At 41.6% G+C, this 22,973-nt stretch overlaps 2 protein-coding genes across 5 annotated transcripts in view; both read right to left on the reverse strand.

The window, feature by feature from the left end:
* Positions 1-230: 230 nt before the first annotated feature.
* On the reverse strand, positions 231-8,817 carry LOC118236014 (E3 ubiquitin-protein ligase RLIM-like). The gene is made up of 4 exons (XM_035433997.1): positions 8,676-8,817; positions 7,117-7,312; positions 5,090-5,173; positions 231-4,176 (listed from the first exon to the last, which is right to left on the reverse strand). Exons 2-4 carry the CDS (start codon positions 7,280-7,282, stop codon positions 2,738-2,740), a joined length of 1,689 nt encoding a protein of 562 aa, XP_035289888.1. The 5' UTR covers positions 7,283-7,312; positions 8,676-8,817; the 3' UTR covers positions 231-2,737.
* A 1,568-nt stretch (positions 8,818-10,385) lies between these two features.
* The window catches only part of LOC118236242 (neurite extension and migration factor-like), a 51,391-nt gene continuing 38,803 nt past the window's right edge, over positions 10,386-22,973 (reverse strand). For all 4 annotated transcript variants that reach the window (XM_035434451.1, XM_035434449.1, XM_035434450.1 and 1 more), the window contains exons 3-5: positions 17,667-21,738; positions 16,302-17,153; positions 10,386-11,444 (exon numbers count right to left, since the gene is read on the reverse strand). In XM_035434451.1, coding sequence (XP_035290342.1) covers positions 17,000-17,153; positions 17,667-21,738 — 4,226 coding nt within the window. In that variant the 3' untranslated portion in view covers positions 10,386-11,444; positions 16,302-16,999. The remainder of the gene's footprint in view (positions 11,445-16,301; positions 17,154-17,666; positions 21,739-22,973) is intronic.

Raw genomic sequence — 22,973 nt, forward strand, 5'->3', positions numbered from 1 at the left:
CAAGTTACAGATATTATGCAGCAAAATTCAATTTAAGGCCATGTGCACCGCAAAATGTGCAGATCCTTCATATTCCTAGTCATTAAGGTACCTCATGTCAGTCACAGAACTTAATTGGAATTGGACCTAATTCTGTAAAACAAGATAGCAGGCAGAAGTTGCAACAATTAAGGCATGAAAAGCTGAGTTTGAGCATCTCTGCGCTTTAAAGAAAACCAGGAAGACAGGTATGACAGCATGATAAAAACTGGTTTATGAAGATAAAAAAAAACTCAAGGCTACACATGAGCATGCAGTTTTCACAAGTATTTCAGGTGTTGGGTCCATCATGAAAGGGAACAGGTAGAGGATTAAATGAAGGCACATACATGTTTTACTTCAGTGTAAATTTGTTTTTGTAAAATGCACAAATAATATTTGTACAAATGATCCTGAAGGATGCACACTGACTAGATACACAAAAATAATTTGAAAAGGGCACAATTACCATTACCCAAATAAATGTTGAAAATACTTGCTGCACTAAAACACCAAAGTCATTAGAGTCATTGTAAGGGCAGGCACTGAACATGTGCCGATCAACAGAATCAGTTTGCATTGTGTGTGGGAAAGGTGTCACAGTTCACATGAATTCCATGCTTACTCGCCCAGGAGTGCCTTTTCCATTGGAATGTGTTCGTGTTTGCAGTGGAAAAGGTGCCACACCAGTGAAGGCAAAGTACATTTGTGAACCACAGCATGAGCACATTAACAGATTTCAGGACTGATGTCCCTTTTACAAAGCTCTTCCAGAAATGTATGAGTTAAATGTATTGCATTGGTGCATGTGTGCCTTCCTGCACCTGTCTCTGAGACACATATGTCACTGAAGAATTTGAAGGTGATGCAATCTAATACCGTTAACCGTTAATACTGTTAACATTTCAGCCACTGTCCAGATACCCAACGGTCCGCTTTCCATAATTACACAAGAACAAAATGCACATAATCCAATTAACTACATTATGGTACTCTAATTATACTTAATGTATTCACTATTGGACATTTTCTCTTGTGGATTATTCTATTCAGTATACATTAGATGCTGGAAACTCAGTGACAGCACTTAGAAAGTATGTGAGATTCTTCTCCAGATTTGCCACACACTCACATGATGCCCAACACTCCTGGAATTGAGATGCCAACCTTGCTCATTCTCTGGAATCTGCAGTGCTTGTAGCCATGCCCACCCTTCTCCAGAGGGCTGCTGGATCCAGCTGGGCAGAAGCTGTTCAGGGAGAGCGAGACCCTTGAACCTATGCCAGACTCCTCACCAGAGCAGTCCTCTGCACCTGCAGGGCCATGCTGACAACAGACAAGCTACAGGCACCAAGCTGCATACCAGGCAGCACCTACAGCAGAATGAAGGAGCTGGGTCCTTACCACTGCTCTCCTCTGTCTCTTTGCCCTTAGCTGAAGCAGAAGGCCCAGCATGGTTCCCTCACCATTGTCTTTTTGACCAAGCAACCCTATAACAGTTTTGCCTTGACCTCTCACAGTGGTCAAGGCAAAACCAATGCGAATGGGAATAAAGCACCAACCTATCATAAAACATAATCGTAAAAGTACATAAAACTGAGAAACCAGGATAGCACTCATGATACGCACAACGCTGACATCTGCTGGACATGCTGCTTTGCATTTTGCTTAAGTGAATTTTCTTGCTTTACACCAGGGGGCACCAGCCTTGGAGGGCCAATCTGTGTGCTGGTTTTTCGTAACAACCATTACCATAATTTTAGTTTTCTAAATTTCCTAAAAGCTCTATAAACTAAGCTGGTTCATTGTCGTACTTGAGCACAGTAAAATCTTTAGGATACACTTGCAGTCTGCAGCTGTACCTGATGCTCATACAAATGTCAGCGCAATAAGTGATTGAGCAAATTAAATAATTAAAAGCTGACATTGGCACAAAATCCTGAAAAGGATTGACTCTTATTCTGCACCCCTGCTTTGGACCAGTGGTTCCCCAATTTGGTCCTGGGGATTTAGCTGTCTTTAAATTTGCTCAGTTTAAGAAATTGTTTTCTATTTATCTGTAATGGTTTACAAGCTCTGTTCTTTCTGTTAGAACTGCACTCAGATCTGCAGGCACTCAAACACTCATGCAGAAAAACAACAGTATTAAATAAAGTATTACTTTTAATTTATTTTGTGCAAGGCTTCTGATGTCCTATTTATCAATATTGACAAGTAAGAATATAACTGGATTATTCTTCATTTCTTTCTCAACATGCATTAAAACACTCCAGGTAAACAGAAAGTAACCCAATGGTAGAACATTTTGTATTGTCCATAAATGTCCTATAATATTTACACAAATGTTCAGAGGGTTATGACATTCAGTTTCTCTTAATTGGTTAACTTATCCAAGTTGTTGATGAACTCTAATACTCAGGCAGGATAGATAGACGAGCTAAGTTCCAGAACTCTTAACACTCAGGTAGAGTGGACAATGACTGGTAGTAAGTGCCACTAGGTTATTGGGACTTTGAGGAGGTGTGAAACAGGTTAAAATGATGCCGATGTTGTTGTAGTGTTATGTACATTTTTATCACTTCAAAATATGCATCACTGCCTATACAGTCCCGCCCCACTGGCCGCGAGTTGAGAAAGACATGCTCGTTGTCAAAAGCTCCTCTGCTCAGAGGTGCAAATCAGATGCTGCGTTCTGCTGTACGGCCCAGGCCCGAATTGCCTACACCGCACTTTCTCTGTTGGCGGATGCTAGGACTGCGTGGCGGCAGATGGGGCAGGTGGAGTTCTCGGAGAGCCAGCGATCAATGCAGTGGACGTGGTACTCGTGAGAGCAGGGCAGCTGCCGCAGTTTGTGTCCCTCCGCGTAGTCGGTGATGCACACGCTGCAGGTCTGCAGGCTGCCGCTCTCCCCGAAGCGGAAGCTCCGCGTGGAGAGGTTGTCGATCTGCTCTTTGGTGAGGCCGTGCGGCTGGTCCTCGTCCTCGTCGTTGAGCAGGAAGAAGTGCGCCAGCCGGAGGAAGGGCAGGGTACCTGGCTCCGCCCGGCCCTCCCCGGAGTCTTCCGCAGCTCCCCCGCCCCTCTCCTCTGGTAGCGGGACGCCTGGGTATGGACCGCGGGCAAAAGGGATGGCGCCGACAGCGGCAGGACTGCGGGGCACCTCCTCCGCGGCTGACCGGCCAGGTTCTTGGCTGGAGTTGGAGGAGTCGTGAGAGTCGGAGTCCGTGAGCGAGCTGAGCTCCCCGAAGCCTGTCATGATCTGGCGGATGACAATCCGCAGGGCGGAGGACGTGGCCTCGCTCAGCCCCGAGTCGGCCAAGCGCTGCACAGGGATGCGGATGGTGCTGACGTAGGTGCGGATCCCGGCCTGCTCCGAGCGAGAAAAGGTTCGGTGGAACCCCGAGCGCTCGCTCTCATACTGGACGGTTTCGCTGGGTGCCTGGGGCTGCGGGCCGGCGCGGCTGCCGACGCTGTCCTGGGGCTCCCCGGGTCTTGCTTGCCGCACTCGGAGGTTCAGCCTGATGGTGGGGGGCCGCCAGGCGCCCGCCCCTGAGTCCTCCGCCTCCTGCTGGTCCGGCGCTACCCTGTCCGGCAGGGCCTCTCGCTCTGTCACACTCTGCCGGGTTCTGGAGCTGCCCTCCTCTTGCGCCTGTGGGAGGGGGTCCCAACGGAAGGGGGAGCGGCTCCTCTCGGGGCGAGGCCTAGTCCGGCCCTGTTCTGGGCTGTGGCTCCTGGCCATCCTAGAGGCCCTGCGTCGTGGCCCCCTGGAAGGGGAGTCAGAAGGCACCAAGTTTTGAACCTCAAGACGAATGGGGCTGATTACAGGGGGGGTATTTGGTCTCAAGGGCTCTGGCTCAGGTACCACGACAACAGCCACCTCCTCCTCTGATGTCTCTGCCAGCATTTCCCTCACTGCAACACTCCTCTCACGTTCCGCCACTGTCTGCGGCCTCGCCGGTTCCTCCGCTCCCTCTTCCAGTCTCTCCCCGTCCTCGGTCGGCTCCTGCTGGCTGGACATGTTGCGGCTGACGTTGATCTCCAGGCTGAAGCGAAAGTCTCCACTACTGAGATTGGTCCTGCTCACTGCTCTCCATGACTGGCTCCCATGATGACGGACAGCAGATGATGAGTCTCCATTTGAACCATCTGCTTGTTCTTGTCCTTTCAAACAGAATTTAAATAAGTACTTAAAAAATAAAAATAAAAGTTTAATAAAAAAGACAAATAAGGGTTTCACATTATAAGACTATATATGTCTGCACATTGTGTATGATATGTATGAATTAGCAAATACATCACAATCCGTAAGAAAGTCCTTTCAATTTCTATTGTACCCAAGTTTTAGTTATACATGTTATATCAGTAACAGATAATTCATCCATCAGTAAGCTTTCTCCACCTGTTTATAAAAAAGTAAGCTGAAAGACAGGAGATTCCTGTGCTGAGTGAGGATGACAGTCAAGAAATCTGACTGCAACCAGGGGCATAACTGGTTCCAGTTCTCCTTGAAGAAATGTAAGGTTAATTTCACAAACATTTAGGAATCACTAAACAACTGAAGGCTTAAGTACAAATCTAATGAGATCCTGGTAAGTGTTGGTTTGATTATCAGTAGCTCAGCTACTGAATACCTCTAAAAATGGAAGTCTACTTCTGCTTCCAACAACAGAAGTGATATTTGTGGACAAATGATTGTTAAACCCAGGCACCAAAATAATTTCCATGAAACAAAGCCAAATCGCACCACGTTGGTTTCTGCCTGAAACTGGAACCACTTCTAAAAATGTACATTTCAACTGTCAGGCCTCAACAACCGTTATCTACATAGACATTAAGATTTTCAATCAGTGATTTAAATTAAAAGTCAAAGATTGCATTCAAATGTAAAACCAAAAGGGAACCATGATCCTTGTGCATTCTGTGGCCACGCTGGGCTTCTAGCTCCCAACAGTTCAGGTGTTCTGTGTTTCCTCCAGAAGATAATAAAGTATACATATCAGTTTTACACACCTACAAGACAAATGGAGCACTGTTAGGTATGTGCATCAAATTCAGATAGTAGACAATCACGTACCAGCACCATCTGCATTTCTGGACTCGCTGCTCCTCTCTTTGACCTGCTGCAGACGACTCAACAGCTCCTCTTCAGATATCTCACCTAATGGAGGAAAACAGACTCAGTAACATTTAACAAAGTACTACATTCTCTCAAACAGCAAGAAGAAACCAACATATCCACAGCTTTCTGCGAGGAGTAAAACAGGTTACACAAAGAACTATGATATAAAGGGACGGAGAAGAAAGGGTTACAAATAACCAGGGTGTAGATCTGATTCAAAACAAGAGCCACAAAAAAAAGAATAAATATATTTTTATTTATAATATATTTATATTTTTCAACTGATGCATGATTTGAAAAGTGTTAAAATGACGATGCCAATATACACACTGATCAATATACCTGATACCTGCAGTTGACCAGGAAAGGAACAGGATGGAGCTTGTTTAATGAATAATAATGACTACATGAGATACAAGAGAAGAAAGAAGTTACATTTTAAAAGCTTTTACTCAACTGTAGTGAATGCCCAGATGTATTTCTCAAACTGTATTTCTCCACGTTTGACAAAGACACAGGACGGCACTGAAAACTGCCACTTACCAGGATGAGCACTGCCCACTCAATACCACCTTCTGGCATGGCACTCAGCCCAAGGACGCTCCATAATTACATTCCTTTCTGCTATCCTGGGACAGAGATGGATCGCTGGACTCAGTCTGCTGTTCTCTGAGCACACACCGGCTATAGTCGTGGCCCTACATTTTAACAAACCATATTTTGTAGCCTGTACTTCAGTCAAAATCCAAAGAATCTCTATAGCCACAATATTTGTGAACATAATTTAGTCCTATGTGATTAAGTAGGGATTAGCTAAATTTTAGCTAAAGATAGAACTAATCATAATTAGTTTGCTGCAATTCAATCATGTGCATTAACGGAGTTGATTAGACTTGAGAATTTTTTTAAATGAAAGGCTCAGTGACATCTAAAGGGCTTGAATAATGGTGTGGAGCACTCAGGTTTCAATGGTGATGGATACAATATGTTCTGCAAAAACTGCAGGTTATCACAGCTTAATGACAATATAAAAAAAGAGCAGGTTCCTCATGATGCTACACACCACATGTAATGTACTAAACACTGTAGACGCATCACACAACTGGTCATTTTCAGGATGTCACTGACACCCAAAGTCTAGGTCAGCATGAACATTGTAACAGCAGAAGAAACAAGATATTCAACAACTTGTCAGCTCCTTTTTGATAAACTACTGAATGTTTCAAATATTGAACCTCCAATATCATTTTGCCTTCATTGCAATATTTCTCTTCATTCACTACATTTGTTGTTAATACTGCTTTATAATATAGATAAATATGTCAACAACCAGAAGACAATTCTGTGAACTGATGTATAATTTCCACAATCAGCGAAGTTAAATTACTGTGATTCAAGCAGGACAATCGAAAGCTAATTAAATGTTAACAGTTGTTCAACAGGAGATTCTTGAGGGGGATTTATTGGTATCTTATCAGTGGAGGACTGAAGAACAGGTGGTAAGTACTGGTTGAAGGAAATGCAGAGGGACTTGCTTATATGTGGGAACCAATTCTGAAACCAAACAAATTCACCTTCTTAAACAGAAATGGATCATCAGTTGCAGTGAAGAATATGGGACACTGCATCCAAAGGTGTAGACTTATTGTGTTGTACAGACACCCCCTTACCACAGACTGCTAAATTGTTTAATCTCATATAAACAGCACCACAAAATCAAAAGTGAATTATGAACCATGAGGCAGAGAAAGACAGAAACACTGATTTAGAAACTGGAATTCTGGCTGTGTGGAACGGAGCTGTGCTGCATAGAAAAATAGGAACAGATTGCTTTCAAATCAATTGCCATTTGCACTAAATAATTCTGAAATATTTGCTAAATAAATCATAGAGTAGCTGAACATCTGACTACTAAACAACCTCTTGTAATTAGACCTGCAAAGACCAAAAACATTTTCCAGTCCCACAAGGTGCCAGATTACCAGGAGTTCCAAAGAGGCTGTTGTCTCTCATCAACCGGTAGTCCTCCTCACTAAGGTTGTTGACAAAGTGGTAGAAGGCCTCCTCTCGTTGTAGTCGAGACTGTTGCCGGCGCTGGCCATGTGACTGCTCCCTACCCATCTGCTCTGATCCCTCAGAGTTCTCCATCACCACACTGGGAAACAGGTATAGCCCAACCTAGGAAAAGAAAAAGCTTTAAAATAAGAAGGGATAGATGGCTTCCACCAACATGACTTAAGCCTCTGCACCCAAGATAAAAGTGACAACAGCTCCCAGCCAACATTTTTAGAATCAAATGTGAGTATATGCTATGATAGGACATCACCTCACAAGACAGCGAATACAAAGGAGTGTCATGAAGACTTGCAGTACCAAATTATCAACAAAACTGGACAACTTTGATTTGCATGTAGCCTATGTATCTTTCCCTTTCAACGAAATACGAAAATCAATCGAATGCCAATTATTTTTACGGGTCTGTACTTAAAAATACACAGGATGAAGCACAACCAAATAAGAAGCCAACATCAGATAATGTTAGCACTGTTTAAAGATACTGTTTTTGGGTAAAAGTACAGATGAACTATTCACGCCATTTAAGATCAGTTATTCTGTCCAGAATTACTGCGAAAAACACAATTTTTGGAAAACGGAATGATTTCTGCCATCCGCGAGGCAGCTTCCACATTGTGTCTCAACGAAATTAACACAAACAAGCTAGCCAAGCAAGCTACATTACGCTCCTAAATAGGTTCAGTGATTTGCATTTCAGATGTCTGTTTGAAATTCAAAATTGGTAAAGTTCGTCTAGCAGAAAACAAAACAGAATTGCCCATATGGTGGCATACCAAAAATGCAACATCACAGCACAATGCAGCTGACATTAATTAACAAATTTAAAATTTCAGTTCGTTGTACACTCCATGTTCACAAATTTCACATCCCATCGGTGAACTACACACCGAAGAGCAAAGTTGCTCGCAAGAAAACCAATTGGCTATCTGGCACCTTGATGACTGACGGTGGGCTATTATTCGTTTAACAAGACTAGCTAGCTACGGATTTTTGAAAATTACCCTACTAGCTTTATTCCCCAATTGTCTTGGTAATTTAGCTGCGTTAGACAAGCTTGCTAAAGTTAGCTAGCAACATCCTAGCTACGATAGGTAGTGCTAGCTAATAGTTAGCTAGCTACGCAATCGACAAGAACAATAGTACAGTTATTGTCTAGACTAACGTTACTATCGTATGGCTAAATTCCAAGTAAAACATTGGCTATGTTAAACTGAATTCAAACTACGAACGAAACCTTCCCATTCGCACGCTGCTTTCAAGATCAATTATAGAGCTATACATTATCGTAAATGTAGCTGACTGATTAACTGGTTTTAACGTTATCTAAGAAACGGACTGAAAAACAAAAGATAGATCTACACAAGGAACAGACAGTACGATACATAACAATACGTAGCCTCTCTTATCCAGACATTACAACCTGATTTGATAGGAGTTGGTCAATAAGTGAATTCAAACAAGTTACCTGTGTCAACCCGCTGTTGTTTTTACACGTTTTTTTTCAATTTGTGTTAGAGTTGATTTAAGAGGCCGTTTCCGTATAGAGCTGAAACGTTACCGCCCACTTTTTCAGCGGCCCTGGTTCCGGAAGTACATTTAGATAATATAGTTTTCAGTCTTGCACCGAGCCACCCAGCTACGAGACGAATCGTGACATTATAAAAAGGATTCAAAGTAAAAGAAGTCTTTAGAAAACGAAAAAAGGCAAAGGTACAACACTCTGTACTTAACGTTTAAGAGGGAATGAACTACACGTCCCATAAAGCATTGCGAATGTTGTAATCATATCCCTTTCCTCCCACTTTCAGTCGGTTTCAACCACATTTAGGTTAATTACATTACGTTTCAGTGTTTTATATTATGTCGTTCTATACTGTAGTTCCTGACCTTTTTATCGTTTGCTAGCAAAGCTACACTTTAGTTTTGTTTGGAGACTAACGCTACGCTTCAGCTTCGTTGCCTTGCAGTCATGGTTTATGTTAGCCCGATTTCTAACAGATCAGATGATATTTCTACAAAAAGTAACATGAATACTTATCTTATCTTTTCTAACTACATGAAAAATTTCAAAGTAAACCGAGGTGGTGTCTATCAAAATCAACTTTTTTTCTGGAATGATACTGAATTCCTGGAAGCATGAATACTGGGATGAGGGACACATTGGATCTGATTGGGTTTTAAGATTATTCAGGAAAATTTAAATGTTTTTAAATATGCATGGCCTACAGACTGATTCAGAAGGGTGCTTGGTGTTTTATTAAGAATGTATATACTTGCTTGAATTCTTTTCCTAGAGATTGACTTCAAGCAAAATTCCAGGCCTACTTAACGGATTTATTCTCAAATGTATTTTAACTTTATGATCATATCTCTTAGAACACTGCAAAATTGCTTGGATTTCCACTAGCCTTAGAGCATCCTTCTTGGATGGTCACTTAGAAGTAGCATATGACATGATCTGAAGAAAAACACGTTTTCAAATTATAAAAATACTAAGTTACTCACACATACAAAGCTCTATAAGTCATTAACACGTGCAAAATCTAGTCCTGCTATTAAAAGTACTGATGTCAAAATTACACCAAGTTACAATAAACAATATTGGCTAGGTTGACTAACACAAATTAAACATGCTGTATTCCAAATCAATGCTGCTAACCAATGCTTCCTAATTATTTCAAGTAACTTAGTCCTGTGTTTAAAATTCTTTTTTAAAAATATCTTACCATGTGAAGAGAATGTGGTCATTCAAAGCATATGTGTCATATTGAAGTGTGAAATGGCAATCATTTATAGTGGGAATATTCTTGCTGAATAATTTCAGCTGTTTTACAGCAATGTATATATTTTGAAAATGACTACACAATATGTTTAAAGAACTTCATACATGCAGTGCTTTGGGTGTATGGGAAGCACATCTTGAATGAAATGCATGAATGAAATAGTTTTGTTTAGAAAATTCTGTTCAGAAAGAAGATATGTTTTAAAACTTAAAACAAAAAACTTTGAATACATGTTTTTGAGTTTTAATATGTCACATTTGAATGATGTCAAGCGCTGTCTATTGTCAAGTGCCACCTTGTGCAGAATGGAATCAGAAAAAATAATTACGTGATTCCAGCAGGTTCTCAATGTTATTTAAATTCATCCTGAAAAAAGAAAACTGACTCTCATCTGAAAGCAGCAATGAAAAGCTCATTTTTATTTTTATTATTTATTCCATAAACATTATTACAAAACTCAGCAAGTTACCAATATTACATATCACCATACAGGCTTGATCACAAATATTTAAAACCTTTGCAACAGTTACAACAAAAACAAAATAATACTAGAATAATTTACATGAAAATCTATAAAACAGCAAAGAGTACACAAATTTGTGTTATTATTCTCATGTTTTTAGTTTGCTTGGTTGTTTTTACACAATAGCACTACACTCTTACAACAGGATTGGTTTGTTTGTGAAAAAGTTAAGTTTTTCAGGTTTGTTTTTTCCCCTCATTTTTTGTCATTTGTATTTTTGGTTTTTAAAACCAGAAACTTGTCATTTTACATCCTTTTTACTGCCTACAAAGGCACAAAAAAGGGTACCCACACATACGCACAAATACTTCACAGCACTTTCTAAGAAAAATATACACTTACAAAATATGTTACAAATTGGCACACTGAAAAATATACAAGATTTCATCAACTCTTCATGTCAAGAGTCCATTAAGAATCCCTCTGCTTACAACTCTAGACAATATTTATAAAGCTCAATATTCTTTTAAACAAAGGCAAAGAGTAATTCCAATTAATGTCAAACCATGGTGTAAATACATCAAATATGACATAGGAGTATATTATACATCATAAGAGTATATCATACATTCATATAGAGGGCAGAGGGATTTGGGTTTCTTTCTCATCCTTTTTGAAGTCTGGAATTTTTAAAACATGTATATGCATGTGTATGTGGGTATGTATGTTTGTGTGCTTTGCTAGCACCATTAAGAAGCATCAGCTCAACAGTGGCACATTGCACAGATAAAATGAATCACATTGGAGTACATTCAATTCACAGTAGGAATGAGAGGCCTATCTCCATACTGGCCCTGCACAATGTCCCATGTCCATACAGGCCCAGTGCAGTGTCCCACTGGCAGCTCGTCTCCGTGGCAGACCTGGGCAGTAGGAACCCCAGCGTTGGTGGGCACCACCTCCATCACATTTTACCCAGCAAGGGAACCTAAACACATGGACAGGCTGACTGACAAGGCATGGCAAAAAACACTGACACATTTACAGTAAAATTTCAAGTGTTCCCTGCAGGAGAATGGGTTACTAAAAATGCTCCATGACTTAATGTAAAATTCCAATACAAAGCAAAGCAACAGCTCATTGCCGAAGGGACATTACATGCAGATTCTAAAAGTTCCATCTGGGAACATTTACAGGCACAGTATGCGCAATGGTACGAAGCCTCCCTAGGCACCCCAGATGAAAAAATATATTTCACCGTGGAAATCCATACTCTCGGTTTTGCAATCAGCGCGCTCAGTTTTGGAGTCCGTACCCTCGGTTTCAGCGAGATCACTCTGGTTTGCAATGTTAAACCCATTTGTAAACAAACAGTTCACTGCTGGAAAGTCAGACATGAAGCATCATAGCTACAATTCACACACAAGGAAATGGGATATTATTAAAGCGACATGGTACAAGAACCCATGGTAGCCTAGGTAGCCTATATAATGAATATGGACATGGCTAGGGGCTGAGGTCAGGCAAGACTCGATGCAGAGATCTCCGGCAAGCCACCTAACCGTGGCTATATTCATGGTATACCAGGGGTTTGAGTGCCATATCGATTTAATAAAACAGTGTCTATTTATACACCTTTTAATTGTTCACCAAAGAAAGACAACAGTTCTACAAGTAATGTTTTAATAGATTGCATGGTGTGTCATTCTGCTGAATTTGATTAAGTTATAAGCAATGATAATTTCTTGTTTGGACTTAACTTTAACTGGCTACACACAAACTATGTTTAGCTATTTAATTGAACGCTGACTTGAACCTATTACATAACCTTGTGCACAGATTTCAAAACTGGGCTTACGGATTTGGTAAACAGAATGCACGGATTGCTAAACTGAGCACACTGATTTTTAATGCCAAGTGTACATATTGTAAAACTGAAAGTATGGATTTCCATGTTGAAATTATTCTTTTTTTTTCTAGGGTACTTAGGGGGGCTCCGTACAATGGAAATAAAGACTATTGGAGTAATATTGGGTCCTCCATCTATCCAACCTAATAATTTACAGCTTAGAAAAATAAATACAAATATAATGGCAAGCAGTAATTCTGGGGCCCAAGCAGCTAGTGCAATATTACACAGCAATCTAACCATGTCCATGTAACAAAGACCACGAATGAATGTCATAGAAGTGCACTCTAAAGCCCACCAATCTGCAAACCTGAGCCAACTCACAACACCAATTAAAGACTCCTCTCTAGTCTCAACAATATGCATGTTTTTAAATGAGTAAACAACTCACACAAAACAAAACTTCACGATTCTTCCCATTTGGTTAACTTCTTGTTAGCCTTTACGTGCCCACAAATCTTTAATCTTTAACAATCTAAATTTCAAACTGAAAACGTTCCATTGTGGCTTGTGGCAATGCAGATTTCTGTCACATAATGAAACGGTAAGCATTGGGTGTAGTTCTGTAAAGATTAAACATTCTGAGTCAACACTGATTCCGATTGTCTGCTGTCAATCACTCCATTAACCACACTATGATATTAACCACGACCACTATTAAATAAAAATCAAATAAAAAAAAGAGTGGAACTGATTTGAAAAAGGTAAACTTATCTTGGCAGAGACTATGAGTACATGACTATGGCTACTTGAAACCAGTACGAGGAAGATGTTCATTTTTTAATAAATGGGCACAACCTACAGAACAAAAATTGTGGTGTGATGTTACAATAACTTCTATCTTAGTTCCAGGAAACATTTCCAATGGAGTATTGTTGTTTATGAAGTCAAGTGGTAAGGTTAACAATATCTACCTAAGGTAGGTGTCCTACTGGACCCAGATCAAGGGCGACAAAACATCAACTACCTAGCTGTCCCAATATTAATACCACAATATTAATACTAGCTTTATGATTTGCTACCAATAGCTCTGCTTTTTCAACACAATTAATAAAAGATGCACTTTTTCTTTTCATTTTGAGACCATGATTTTTGCTCTAGTTGCAGTTCTCAGAATATAGTTTGGTTTTCAGTGTGGTTAATTTGCATTAATGTATTCACATTCAACTGAATGCCTTTCTTTCAAATCAAATCCATGGCAATTAAAACCGCACACCTGGATACCAACACCTGTCCCTTCCCTCTCAAACAGGGAGACTTTGAAGCCAGAGAGCCAGCAATCCCATAGTGCAATACTCAACTATGTTTGTAACAATGGCCTCAGCCTTTCAAAATGAGAAGCAAGCAATTCTGAAACAAGAACGAGTTGAGAGATAATTTCTTAATTTCCCATTCGCTGCATTTTGAGCTCATGTTTTTCCCCTTACAACCGCTCAGGCTCCTTTGTTCTGAAGCTTATGTCAACTAAGGAAGTTCTGCTCCATCTTTAATAAGGAATGACAACATCTTTAATTTGTTACAAAACCATGACCTGCATGTGGTGCCAAGAAGGGAATTGGGGTGCTGTCCACCAGGGGGCAGTACCAACCCTACTCACAGGTATGGTCACAGCTATGATTCATTATAATCACTACAGCTACGCCCTATTGACTAATTATTGCACCTCATAAAAAGGCCAGATTCTCAGGCCTTGGGAAGGATGGTTTTTGGACTCCTTGATTAAAAGACTGGTGTTTTCGTGTGCCCCCGTTTGAAGTTTTTCTGTTCTGTTTTGCCTGCCTTTCCCCCCTGTGGAGTGTTTTGTTGACTACTTCCCCCTTTTGTGCTTGAAAATTTTGGCATTTTCCCATTTGTGGATTTAATAAAAGTTAGCAAGTCAACCGTTCTTTTGGGTTTCACCACAAGATGCACCAGATTATGACCGAAGAGGTGAGGGACCCATGAACCAATCCCAAGACTCAGAACATGAGGGCTGGCCTTTCACATTCATCAATTCATTATTATAGTGCCACCATGTTTGAAGTTCACCATATTGTCACTTCAACCAAATACTCCTAGGGTCATAATTATAAAGAGTGTGTACGGGGGTGTCTTGTGGCGTAGCCTGTAGCGCACTGTCCACATGCTCATTACGAGCCACGACGTTGGCGGTTTGAATCCCGACCGCGTGACCTTTGTTGCATGTCTCTCCCTCTCTCTTCCCCTGTTCTTCCTGTCTCTCTACACTGTCCTGTCCAATAAAAAAAAAGCTGAAAAGCCCAAAAAAATATTGAAAAAATAAACAGTGTGTACACTCAAAAAAGATGTGTACGCCACTTTCCCCAGCAGATTAATGACTGACCAACTTCTTTCAAATTCCTGAAATGGTTTGGCTGCTGTGACATGCTGTAAAGTCTCTCTTTTTTGCTTTCCGGTCTGACTTCTCCATTCTCTTTGACAATGCATTGGAATGTCAAGCTGATTTATACGCATAGCATATTCACAATGGGCATTCAATTAACCATTTACGGCATAATGGAGAGTACACAAAATTTTAAGGTGATTTATAAAGAGTTGTGTACAGTTCAGCACAGGGTTTTACATATCAGGATATTTTTGACCATACACACTGATTCTTCTGTGCGTACACAATGTTTTAGTATGAAATTTATGCAGTTTTATAAATGAGGCCCCTAGCCTGCAGGTTCTGGAGTGTCTCTGATACAGTTTGGCATCTTTAAAACTTAAAAAAAGGTTTTAAAAAAGAAAAGAGAAACATTACAAAAACAATAGAATTCCTGCAGCTTCAGCAATAATAATAAAAAACAATAACAACCAATCAATGTACTTGTACACAATACTAATGTACCTTGGTTCTGTTTTTTTCAAGACAAGAGCCTGAATAATTTCGCACAGTCAGATCCACATGAATAGCCAGTTAATTTGGCAAAACAAAGTCAAATTAGAAAAATGACTGACTCCAACTGACCACTTAAGAATCAGACAGAAATGAGGATATGGTGAAATATTAAACTATTTCCCATAAAAATCCCAAGACCATGGATAGAGACTAATATTTTCAAATAAAATATTTGGACATTAATTTTATGAATTACATCTTAATAATGGCACAAGTCCTATTAGGCAAGACATTAGGTTGTACTCCCAACCAAATGATCACCAACCAAAACGTTAAAATTTCCCAAACAATTACTAGCTTTTCCAAATAAAAATCTGAAAAACCAAATTATAATTTACAAATACAACTGATTTGTCATACTCACTAAACGTTATACTCACTTCAAGGACTCAGAAATACTTGAAGTGTCAAAAAAAAAAAAAAAAATCAATAAACTTGCTTATGTATACGTGTGTATAGCTCCATTAGCTGACTGACCAACTGCATGGCAACATGAGTCACCGAGATGATTAATATGCCACAATAGCAAAGAGAAGTCTAATTCTTCACATCATTTCCATACCTAGCGTCTCCCCACTCAGTACCCCAGAGATTTGTTACTGCACATGATAAGTTCCATGAACCCTGGTAGCCTGTCTATTTTCACTTATAGTGAGTCACTGTACACAAATACTGGCTCTGTGAACAGTTTGAGCCATAATCAAATTTATTATATGGCTTTTACAAAAGCCAAGGGAAAAAAAATTAACCCTAATGAGGGCAAGTGTCCTATGACCTGAGTTGTCCCTGAACTGTGAGTGGGTGGAGAAGGTATGCTCTGTGGTTTTTTTGACTATGAGAACAGTAGCAATTGTGAGAAATGAATTCCAAATTCCTATCTATGAATTTCACATTCTTACGTTGTTAACCAAGACATTTATGTGCTGTTGGTCAGGATGCCACTTCAAATGCCCATCGTACGTAATCCCTCCACTCAATACCAATTACCATTTAGGATATTAATAATGTAAGCAGCACAACACTAAAATTCAACTTACCTTCAGGCATCTTGCCAATTCTCTTATGCTTGAGTAACCCCCAGATTGGAACCTCCATTTTCCTTCAGCTTTCAATAAGGCTCCTTTCTCTCCTCTGTCTGCTTTTCTATGCCAGATGACATTGAGGTAATTTAACTTGGCAAGCAAAATAAAATGGTAACATTGAGAATGAAACAAAATCAAAGTCTTTCCATTTAGGTAAAATGTGTGGCTGTGTACCACTGCCAGCTGAAGGTGTTCGTCAATGTAGGGGGTCCCAAAAGTTTACTTCTCTGGAACATCAACTTGCTTAAGAGTCCCAAAACAAAAACAGCCAATATTCTCAAAGAATTAAAAATGTCTGTACAGTTGCTCATAGTTTGGCACATGAATTGCAATATTATCATCATCATAATTTTTTTTTCAAATAGTGCATATGTTTCTATACATCAGCATAAAAAACAGGTTCTGACTGAAGAGAAATAGAACAGAATGAAAGTAATATTGAATGTATTCCGGGTATAGAAATTAATCTTCAGGGAACCCATTTGTTCCAATAAGGCCCCACAAAAAACATTTATTTTAAGACACAACAAATAATGGCATTCCAAGAATAAAAAAAATAAGACAAAAGAATCAATCACCATATATACTGTAAAGGTGTGTGTGTGTGTGTGTGTGTGTGAGTGTGTGGTGTGAGTTAAATACAAAAAGGTCCCTTAGGAAATACATCTGGCTGTCAGCATAGCAAGTGTTCCACACTCTTGCCGTGACTTATGGCCTATGAGGAAAGGTGGGTCACACTGTAGTTTTCCGTTCATGACACACGTCAGGCTGTAACAGGCTGACTGCAGTACAGAGGGCGTCCATATTCTGTGTACAAAAGACAGGGGTGCTTATGTTTTCATTTAAAGCATTTCTGTAGGGTGAAAGGCGTGCAGACAGAGAGAAGGTGACAGTATTACGGTAGGGCAGCAAGTTTCACAGAAAAAAATTGTAAACATTAACATACCACAAGAAAGGCTTTAAAAAAGTTTTACAAAGGCTTTTTTCCTCTTCTTACAAAATAAATTAAAAGAAAGCAGAAGATAACAAAACATGAAGCAGCGACAGAGCAAGGAAAACTGCAGCCACGGTGGTTTCAAACCCCAGACAAGCTGGACACAATCACTCCATAGGTAGTTTGCAAGTACAAGTCATTTCTCATGCAAATTATTCATGTTCTCTTCAGGGGAAAAGGATGCCAGGGTTGTCAGGGACAATGAGTTTGACATGCAGCTCCGGCATTGAGTCAACAGGGGGCAGAGTAATGGGAGAGGGGCTGAGCAGGTAGCAGGAGGGACAGTGAGAGGGGATATAACTGCAGCCACGGTTACAAAATATTACCTCAGTTTCTCAAAAGAAGCCATCAAAGCTAAGTCTTTGTTTGGGTCTGCTCGCTTTCCCTTAGTGTTTTCATCTCGTGAAAATTTGGCACTAGTTTTGTGACGATACATCTTTTTGTGGGGCGTGGCGTTGGAGCCCGGAATGCCTAAGTTGGGCCTGTCAAACATGTTGTAGTCCAGTGCAAGAGGGGGAAAGAAGGGGTGGGAGGAGTTAAGCTTAGCTTGGTTTTTTCCACCCCTGCTGGTAGACTTCCTTCCTCTCACAGCTCCAGTGTTTGCAGCACATGCACCTTTCTTCTTTGAATCAGGCGACGTACCTGCCAGGATTTTGAGAGTCTTTAGTTTGAGACTGTTAGCCTCTTGAGGCACGCAGACTCCAGAACCAGGGCTCCAGAGTGGCTCAATGGAGGCCATCATGAACCTCTGAACCTCTGCCATTCCAGAGGCAATGTTGGAAAGGATATTAGAAGGCTCCTCAAACTCCCGTTGGCCATCATCTAGATGGTTAGTGCCTTCGGACTGACCCATTCCAGATTCCTTCAGCAAGGGCCAATCCCCTGAAAGTGGGTGAAAACCAGCCACTGTCATCGAGTCAGCAGGGGAAAACATGTTATTCATAACTTTTTGGGATATCTTTGTGCCTCCTGTCTGACCTTTAGCAGCCTTCCCATCCAGCAGAGATTTAACCTTTTTCGTTGAACAAGAATTCTGTCGAGGGCTTTTGTTCTTTTCACCCTTAGCTGCTCTGGGAGCCTTTGTTTTCTTTGCACCTTTTTGTTCCAGTACAGAATACTGCTTCCCAATTTTCTTCTTTGCTTTTGGGCCTTTTGTGCCACTGATTGGTTCAGACAACTTGTCAAAGCTATCTAAACTGGTGTCCTTAACCAGCTCTATGCTGTCATCATCATTGAAAGTATGGAGCTGGAGCTGGTGGCTACTCCTAGTGAAAGATGTACCATGTTGCACCTGCCGTGGCATGCCACTACAGTCCCAATTCCTTTCTGCTGTGCTACCCAGAATCACTTCACCTGCATCTGTGGAATACTTGGTTATTCCACTTCCCTTTATCTCTGACCCAGTCTCCTGAGGAGATAAATTTGGTGTGTCTGGGGGCGACATTTCAGATAGAGATGAGTGCCGGAACTTATCTGGAGTAAAGTTGGAAATGTCCAGTAGGTCTGTGGACTCCCTCAAGGGTGTGATTTCATCAATGCTTTGCTGTATCACTAGTTTTGGACTGCAGTGCGCCAAAAAGTTATCGTTCATGTCCTCTTCACTGTCCTTCCCACAGGACTTCAGTGTGAGTGAGCTGTAACTGCTGGAAGTGTCTGACAGTGAGCCCATTGAAACTAAGCTGATGAGACTACCATCCTCTGTGTTTATAGTGCTTCTCTGAAACTGCAGCTGGCCTTCTCCACATGGTGCCTGGCACACTTGATAGTCTGCATCAGGCTGCAGGTGTTGCTCAGAGAGATAATTCTCATGTACAAGTCTGTTGTCACTCGGGTTCCCCTGACCGTACCCTGAGATCGACAATTTGCTAGCCATTAACACAGGCATGGGGCTAACAAAGCTGGCAGGTAAAGCAGGGGATCCTGTTTTGCTGGGTGCCACTGGTGGCTGGTTAGAGGCAGACTGTGAACTCCATGTTTGAGTGAAATTTTGCTCCATCTGGTTGGTGCAGTTTTGAGGTGAATGCTGGAGCTCAGATTCAGAGGGAGGGGAGAGCACACAGCTCTGGGCAAGCTGAAGAGATGCAAATTGTTTCTCATCTTGAGAAACACTAAGCTGGTAATCCTTGGGAAGCTGCTGAGGGAAATAAGAGATCCCTGCACCACTGGATGATTCAGATGCATCTAACAGCGTCTGCAGATAACCTCCAGGGACAACAGGAACACTTGCTGCCACAGTCAGAGATTGACTTTTTTTCTCAGGAGAGCAGGCAGCTGGTATAAAAGTGCACTTTTCATTGGCATTGGCAACATACTTTCCACGCAAATGGGGGTTGTTTGCAGCTGAGGCAACTGTTGTATCATTCAAGTCCCTGGCAGAGCTCTGGTTTTTTAACATAGGGCAAATCCCTATTAGGTTTGTCACACTTTTGCAATCCTCTTGCATGTCTTTCATTTTTGTACTCCTCAGTCTGGCTTCACTTTTGAATTTCCTTATTCTCAGGATTTTATTCCCAATTCTCTTATCTTCTCGTTCCTGTGATCTGCTCTTCGCTCTGCCAGTGTGCATGACATCTATTTGGTCTAATCTTCTGGCACAGTTGGAGGCGGCTAGTGTTAATGGCATGTCGGTGAGGACTGCCTCATCTTCACGGCCGCTTTCCTGCTTGTGACTAGAAGAGGAGCTCTTCTTGTTCGTGTGCTCAACAGTTTCAATTGTTTGAATCCTGAGTCTATTTGCAATCTTGTATTTCCATTTGGGGAGACTAGAACTAAATGAACGTCTGCAACCATTCAAACGAAATTTGTGTTTATCACCCAGCACACGTCTACTCTGCGGCTTTCTTTCCTTCTGCATCTTTTGCCAGTACTCTTTCAGAGGAGCTAATTTTTCATACTTGTGTAGCGAGTCCTTGTTTATGCTAACTGGTAGGTCAGTTGGATGGACTCTCCCAATCTTCACCAGCATGTTTTTTTCCCCTTTGAACCTATTGATAATGATGTATTTGATCATCACCGGGGGCTCCTTACGACAAGATTTTCGTCTCTTTTTTGGACTCCAGTCATCATCCTCCTCCTCTTTTATGCCAGCTGGCTGCTTATCACGTTTTTCAGTGTTCCGCTCACTCTCAATAGAGTCAACGTCATAGAGGTAGTCCTCCCTAAATGGTACTTTTCTCTTTGCACGGAGTCCGTAGTTCAACTGACTAGATGAGCTTGAATTCTCTCTGGAGAGAAAGTGGCGGCTACCTTTAGCCTCCTGCAGAGTATCACAGGAGGACCCAGTGCAAGAGCTGTCATCGCTGTACTCGCCAGAGTCTTCAGTAGAGTTACTTTCACAGCTGACGTCCGGTGTGACATCAGCAGAAAAGCTGCCATTGTCAACCTTCTCCTCGGCCCAGATATCGTCTCCTTTCAGCTGCAGCCTGTCTGCTGTCTTCCTGACAGCTCCACTCTCCTTCTTGGCACAATTGACGAGGACGGTTGGGAAAAAATTAAACTGGGCCTCTTCCTGCAGGGCATTTGTCTTCTCTCGCACATTGTCTTGGAAGGACTCATAACGGATCTTCAGGGAACACACATCACTACTTAATGTTGAGTCATCATCATCAAACATGTAGTTATCTACATCCTCTTCTGAAAAGAGGTTAACGGAGAGCTCGTTCTTGGAGCAGAGGTCCAGCAGCTCTATCTTACTCTCGCTGATGAAGGACTCGAAGCAGCCCCAGTCCTGACTGGGGTTAGCTAGCAGGGCCTCCTCGCCATTGCACTTGTCCAGATGCAGGCCTTCATAAATGCTCTTAGACGTGAGTTCCTCAGAGTCGCTGTCCAACTTTTCTGCATCCCTTTTCTCTGCTGCCCTGACTTTGTGTACTGGGTAACTGAGGAGCTGGTCAGAGAGGAGCTGCTCACTGTAGCGGCTGCTGTTGCCTGAGCTCATGTCCTGCATGCTCATATCAGGGATAGAACAAGAGTCATACTCCCGGCCCAAGTCTCCCATTTTCAAACTGATCCCAGGCTCGGGGTCGGCGGCATCCTTGGTCTCAATAAAATAGCCAAGGCAAGTGCGACTTGGCTGCATCAGGCAGTCTCCTGCTAAGGTGGAGATTCCCCCTGGAACCATCATACTAAATGGTGTTTTTTCGCAGTCCTCTGGCAGCGACCAGGGACTCACTGCCTTGGTGATACAGGAGGTGAGAGGAATGGCATGGGTACAGGATTCATCTGGTACAGCGGGTGCAGGGGCCTCATTCAAGATGAGCGGAGAGGGAGGGCGCAGCACAGCGCTCTGGGTCTCCTGGCCTGCCTTCTGCGTGTTTTCTGCAGCAGCAGGTGAAGGGAGGGGAATGGCAGCATCTGCAGCACCACACGTCTTCACATTACTTTCCTGGTCATGTGATCCTGATGGGTGGAACAAAAATGATTTACGGTAAATGCTTCTGATTTATATACTTCCAGGGTCATTATACCGATAACATGTTCCCATCATGTATCATTTTAATTCTGTCTGCAGAAGAAAATGTTTAATTAAAAGTTAACAGTAGCTAAATGTTATCTTTGCTTGTCTGCATATGCAGAGAGCTGAGGCTGGTGCAAGTACTCGCAACCTTTTACACAGCCTGGAAACCACGTAACAACCGCAACTCTCCAATGACCACTATACATAGAATACAACTGTATACCCCTGCAGTTAATTTATACTACGGGAAAACAATGAATACGTGTTCATATGGGTATACAGTGTGCACACATTTTCTGATGAAGACAATGGGGTGGCTCATAATGTGACTACCTCACATACAGTCCCTCCAAAACTATGGTAACGGTAGAGTGAAATTAGATATTTTTACTATATATTTGAGGCATCTTAATTTGAGATCAAAAGATGAATATGAGACAAATGTACAGACAATTAGCTTTTATTTCATATTTACATGTATGCGTTTTACCATTTTACAGAAACAGGTGGTTTTGTGTTGAGTTTCCTCATTTTCAGATATGCAAAATTAGGTCAGGTATCCTTTTACATCGACTGTTCACAGATAAGAGCAGCGAGTGTCTAGTCTTGGTTTTAGCCTGGTTTTAGAATTTATGAAGAAGGATACCACATAAACTGGGTATATAAAGTACAGTTAGGAAAGTCTGGAAAAAGAACAAAACAACTGGTGGACTTAGAAATAAACACCGTACAGGTTGGCCAAGCAAAACAACTGCAGCTCATGACTGACAAGTCCTAAGAGCTGTGAAGAAAAACCCTAAAACAACGGTCAGTGACATAACCAGCAGTCTCCAGAGGGCAGTGGTGAAAATGTCACGAGCCACTGTACGCAGAAGACTTTGAGAGCAGAATTATAGAGGCTACACTGCAAGATGCAAACAGCTCATCAGCAACAAGAATCACGAGGCCAGATTAGAACTTGCCAAAAATACAGAGACAAGCCAGAAGAGGATTCTGGGCCAAAGTTCTATGGACAGCTGAAACCAAAATAAACCTTTAATAAAGCGATGGAAAGCCAAGTGTGGTGAAAAGAAGGAACAGCCCATGATCCAAAGCTCACCGCCCCATCTGTGAAATATTGTGGAGGAAGTGTCATGGCTTGGGCGTGTATGGCTGCTTCTGGAACAGGCTTACTCAT

The sequence above is a fragment of the Anguilla anguilla genome, chromosome 9 (assembly GCF_013347855.1).
Source record: "Anguilla anguilla isolate fAngAng1 chromosome 9, fAngAng1.pri, whole genome shotgun sequence".
NCBI classification, from domain to species: domain Eukaryota; kingdom Metazoa; phylum Chordata; class Actinopteri; order Anguilliformes; family Anguillidae; genus Anguilla; species Anguilla anguilla.